Raw genomic sequence first — 6,000 nt, forward strand, 5'->3', positions numbered from 1 at the left:
GTATTTTATTCATGGTAATATTATTGACCACTCCTTTTGTATGTCTGTGGCAAAAATATATTTTGAGGAAAATGTCCATCACAAGCCCAGGGGTTGATCGATTTTTATATAATTGTTTTTCATATAATTCAAAATGGTGGGAGATCTAAAGGTCAGAGGTCATAGGTCAAAGTGACACATTTGTTCCTCATAAGGATACGCTAATATGTGTATTAAAGTTTAATGGCTGTAGGTCAAACAGGGCATGAGTTGTACCTGTTCAAATCTTGATTTTCAATGTTGTTCTTTAGCGCCACCCTTTGACCAATGATTGTGAATCTTGCTTTCGGTCATGTCTGTGCGTCTGTCTGTCTGTCCTCTGCTAATCTCACATACTACTAGGCCGATCAGGCTCATAGTTCTTGGTACGCTAAATAGATACTTGAAAACAATGTCATTTTCTCAGATAAATATTCCCAAATTCACTGAAATACATACATACAACTGTCAGATTGGATCCATCTGGAGTTCAACTTCACTTTGGATGCAGGTTTATCTGAAGAGGATAACCAAACCATGTGCCGTGGCCCGTAGGTGGCCCCGTAGGTATGCTGATGGGTATGATGGGTATGAAAAACTATAACCATTTGGTACTGCAGTGGCTGCAAAGATGTGTTGTCCAGGAGTGGCAGCTCTAACTGCAAACCAACAACAGTGTTGGTGGTTTGTCTTCAGACAACAAAGGCCTTTCAAGGTCAGTTTTCAGAGCACATATACTATATACTGTATGTAATGCTATAGTCAGTCATGTGTTCTTTTGCATTCCAAAGGTTTTGTGTGCACTTCAAGCTTCACAATCCAACAGAATAGTACATTTATTTGGTTCCTCAAAATTGTTGCAGCAATAACAACGAACAATAACAAAGAAAAGCAACAATAACATTAAGAAGACAGTAAAATAAAAATATGTATTTATCATTCCTCCTATTCATACTGATTACAAAGAGGTTCCACATGCTTCCAATGTAAGGGGTTCTGTTCTGTACAAAAATAATCAGAATTACATATACACATAATAAACACTCTGAATGAATGAAATCAAGTCTGCATGTAAGTTGCCTGGACAAAAAGGCATTATAAATGTATTAATGAAAGTACATTATGAATGTATTTCACATGACTACAGCCATTTTCCTTGATATATTGTATATGACATATAGTATTATTATGCCATAAAATGTGTTGCCATGATAGAGTTGTGATTAAATCCCACCACAACATTCACACACATCTGTCCTGCTGTCTCCCTCTACGCCTTATGTGTCACATGTAAATGTAATTATACATGTAGAGTGAATATGTAATATAGTATGAAAGAGGAAGCCAACGCTTAGCCTTTTTTATTAACTGTTCCTTATATAATTTATTTTAATAGATCGGATGCACCCCCTCATGAATGATTTAAAAAAGGAGGAAGCCATATAAAGTGTGCACGTAACATGGAATATTTGCTTGACCAGAAGAAATAGATGAGTATAACTATCCCCTGTGGATCGCCTCAGGGCGACAAGCGAGGTCGCACCATGTCTTGGCCATCTGTCAGTGATGTATATCGGAGCAGTTACCCATAATGGAGACCCCTGGTATACCCTTATATGGATATGGAGATATGCTGTGAGAGCCCAAACATTATTCGTTATGTGAAAGTCCTATCTATGACGTCTATGACATCTGACATCATACATACAATCCCTTTTATGCCCATACATGGAGATCCCTGTCTGTAGAACCAGCCACACAGATAAGGGCTGTCTTGGCCATCTGTCTTGGCCATATATGGATTCAGTTAGTGTGGTATGTGGCCGATGTGGCCTCCATATAATATTGATAACGTCAGGGAACTCCATATATGGGCATAAAAGGGATTATGTTAGTGTAGTTCCCCTGACATCACAGTGATGTCAGAGCACGATGTCAGAGTGGCAAACCCATTCTGTTAGAGTGGTTCCCCTGACATCACAGTGATGTCAGAGTGGCAAACCCATAGACTGTAAAAAAAGTGTACACGTCCAGACAGACGGAGACAGCATGTGCTGTTTCACATACTAAACTGCGACCTTCAGTCGCAATTAACTCAAACATAACCAAACTTACAGACAGTATGATCCCAGTGGTGTCATGCGCAAAATTAATTATTATTTTTCCAAAATCTGAAGGTCAGAGTAGATAGATTTTAAGACGGTCAGAGTTGAGTTTAAATTGAGAAATAACCATTAGCCACAGAGTAAATGTATAACATTTTCTCAAAGCACATTCAGGTGCTTTAGTTAAAGAAATGAGTATGCAGGCCACAGCCCAAGATAAGCAGTGTACTGTATCCCAGAAGGCCATCCTGCAAAAAGCCATAGTAGTTGAAGTAATCTGAAGCCATGTGCATTACTCCATTTGCAATACTTATTTTAATTAGCTTGAAATCAATTACCAAAGTGATCAGATGTTTCAGCCCCTTCGCCTTTGCAACACTGCATGCAAGGAAATTGTGTATTAAGACAACTCTTCATGGGCCATTTTCTGCTGAGAACCCATGCATGCCGTCCTTCAAAGTACAATTGAAGGCACGCCCAACGTGATCTGGGCCTGAAGAAATGCTTTAAAAGCAACCGCACCATTCTCCAACCCTCTTCTAACAATCCGCCACAAAGCTTCACACTTGCATCCCGTTGAAGAAGCTGCAGTGATTTTAATTGATAGCAACAGTCTGAAGAATGGAGTATCACCACCACGGCGCCTCTGAGAAGAATGGTGTCTGCAATGGACAATTTGAGTATATGAGCTCTTTCAGTGAAAGATGCAGTGACTCTAAAAAGGCTGAGCTGTGCAAAGAAGAAAAGAGAAGCAAGGATGCAGAGGAGGCATCCCAGTTGTCCAGCATGGAGAGAGCATATGCCACCATATTAATGGAGCTTGGAGAAGACATCCACCGCGAGGGTCTTGTACGCACACCATTGCGTGCAGCCAAAGCCATGCAGAACTTCACCAAAGGATATCATGAATCAGTTCGAGGTGAATGCACTTTGATGTTTATTATGTTCAGATAGTTTGATGCGGTGGACTGTAAAAACCCACTCTTGGAGGTTCAAATGGATAAATTATCCTGCGTACACATCCTTCAGGCTAAAAGGAAATCAAATGGCAATGTTGTGGATTCAAACATCCAAAGACAAATGGGTGTTTGGGGCATCTCAGAGGAATTTAGGGCTTGTCTACTTTGCAACAGGAGGACATTGCATTGTGGCACTGACATTAATTGGGTCTCTAGTCTATCCCATTGCCATGTCTCATGTTGACAATAAACTGCCTATTATTGTCCTAGCCATAACTGTTTGTATTCATGTGGGTGTGTAAGTTGTTCATTTGGCACCATGGTTTTACAGCAGTTATCATTGCAATCTGTGACCTGTAGTGAAGTTATTAGAAATGGCTGTAGTGTGATTTGCAGAAGCACAAACACCATGCTACATCCCAGGGATACAAGATTTAGAATAGTGTTCTTAGATAGATCTTGGTTCATTGTCTGAATTATTATATAAAGTAGAGTATTGTAGCTGACAAATACCACTAACAATATTAGGATTTATCTCTGGAGACATAACTGGTTCACACACGGACTGGTAGGCTGGAATTTTAAAATTTCTCTAGGATACTGTGAACAAAATGACCTGTCTGGTTAAACAAAATACTAAACTATATGAAAGTAAATGAAAATTACACTTTATCTCCCTACAGATGTGTTGAACGATGCAATGTTTGATGAGAACCACGACGAGATGGTGATTGTCAAGGACATAGACGTGTTCTCTCTGTGCGAACACCACCTTGTGCCCTTCTTTGGCAGGGTAATTCATTGACACGTCGTCGACACCATCACAGTTTCATTAAACACTGAGAGGATCTTGCAGTATACCGAGAAACTCCTGCAATCGATTGGAGTAATTATGTAAGGTTGTGTGTTCTAATAAGTTTCTTGCTTTATGCTTTGTTTCAACGTTTCAGGTACACATCGCATACCTCCCGAACAAAAAGGTGGTAGGCCTGAGCAAGCTCGCCAAGTAAGAATATTATGATTCAAAATGCTCTCTCATACACTCTCGCATATACACACAAATGCGCGCGCGCGCACACACACACACACACACACACACACACACACGCACACACACACACACACACACACACACACACACACACACACACACACACACACACACACACACGCGCACTAACAGTCATTTTCTAACTTTTTCAGAATTGTGGAGATTTTCAGCAGAAGGCTGCAAGGTAGGCCTGTTACTGGAGATTAAGGCTATGGATTACTACTATCATCACTTTTAATCCTTCCTTCGGTATCTTCGATGTGGGATTCTATGTGTTGTTCTTGTTCTCTCTCCAGTTCAGGAGCGTCTAACCAAACAGATTGTTGTTCTCTCTCCAGTTCAGGAGCGTCTAACCAAACAGATTGTTGTTCTCTCTCCAGTTCAGGAGCGTCTAACCAAACAAATTGCCACAGCCATCTCTGAGGCGTTGGAGCCAGCAGGCGTTGCAGTTGTGATGGAGGCAGCGTGAGTATCCAACACACACACACACACACACACACACACACACACACACACACACACACACACACACACACACACACACACACACACACACACACACACACACACATGGGTGTTGAACAGGGGTTAACCATTGCAAGGTCTCATGGCTGACAGGGGCCATTAAATATACTAGACTATACTTTATTGTTTAGCGTTACATTTTGGCAGTTCAGTGTAACATGTAAGGCCTGACAGCAGGCCTTCAAGATGACATGAGAGTGAATCAGTAGGCAAGAAGGGTTGCTAGTGGGTTTAGAGCAGGGGTCTTCAACGTTTTCAGGCCAAGGACCCCTTAGTTGAGAGAGAAATGAAGCAGGGACCCCCACAACCTTTTCATAGATTATAATTGAATCGTTTGACAGCACAATCATCAGTGTATTTTGGATTCATGTCAATTTGTGTTTTCAGATATTTAACCACTTGAACCGTCAATACTTAATAAACTTGACCTTTCACTCTGTACATAGTGTGCTGCTTTTCCCCCTCTACACCAAAACTTTTTGTGAAAAATAGCCGATCTACAAGCTCACAATGCCTCGCAGCGCGAGGCGTTGTGAGCTTATAGATCGTATATTTTTGGCTAAAGTTCTCAGAATATGGACACTAATATAAAAAAGGAGAAAGAAAGTTTCTATCACACAAAGATTTGGAGGCCCCCCTGTAGTAACTCTGAGGACCCCCTCGGGGTCCCGGACCCCCTGTTGAAGACCCCTGGTTTAGAGACTACATAACTGAACAGATTCAGAATCCATGAACACACTCTCGTTGCTCAGCCTTTTACAAGTTTCTCTGGATAAGTGGGACCAAATGTTACATTATGTATCTCACAAGCTTCAGCGCTTTGAAGCTCTAATTCAATCTGTGAATTAATGCCTTTAATGCTTTATGCCTTGCAGTCACATGTGCATGGTGATGAGAGGCGTGCAGAAGATAAACTGCAGGACTGTAACGAGTGTGATGCTGGGAGTGTTCAAAGAGGATCCCAAGACCCGCGAGGAGTTTCTCTCTCTCACCAGAAAGAACTGAGAGGCTTAACGTCACGGGCGTCACAAGGGGTAGGAAAGTGGGACTGAGTTACTGGGGCCCAAGGTGGAGGGGCCCTAGTAACTTTATCTATTGAAAAATAGCAGATATCTGCCATTTTTGAAAAGTTGTGAAAATGTGTGAAAATCTTTGAATATACAGGTATGTATTTTTAAGCGAACATTTCTAACTAACTTGCTTCTGGGGATCCCTGGAACTAAATATTTTGAGATCGGGGTCCGTGGCCAAATACATAATCATCTTGGGGGTCCTTGACATAGGTTCCTTGCACACATTTTCACGATTTTTCAAAAATAGCAGATATACAAGCTCGCAGCGC

The 6,000-nt window shown here is 41.3% G+C and overlaps 1 protein-coding gene across 1 annotated transcript; it reads left to right on the top strand.

The window, feature by feature from the left end:
- Positions 1–2,744: 2,744 nt before the first annotated feature.
- Positions 2,745–5,663, top strand: LOC308297183 (GTP cyclohydrolase 1-like; the record flags this gene model as incomplete). Its single annotated transcript, XM_080740599.1, has 6 exons — positions 2,745–3,042; positions 3,766–3,875; positions 4,033–4,088; positions 4,286–4,317; positions 4,514–4,598; positions 5,534–5,663. The coding sequence occupies 6 exons, from the start codon at positions 2,745–2,747 to the stop codon at positions 5,661–5,663; spliced, it is 711 nt and encodes a 236-aa protein (XP_080596725.1).
- Between the last annotated feature and the right edge of the window lie 337 nt (positions 5,664–6,000).

The sequence above is a fragment of the Nannobrachium achirus genome, assembly GCF_963921795.1.
Source record: "Nannobrachium achirus genome assembly, chromosome: 13".
NCBI classification, from domain to species: domain Eukaryota; kingdom Metazoa; phylum Chordata; class Actinopteri; order Myctophiformes; family Myctophidae; genus Nannobrachium; species Nannobrachium achirus.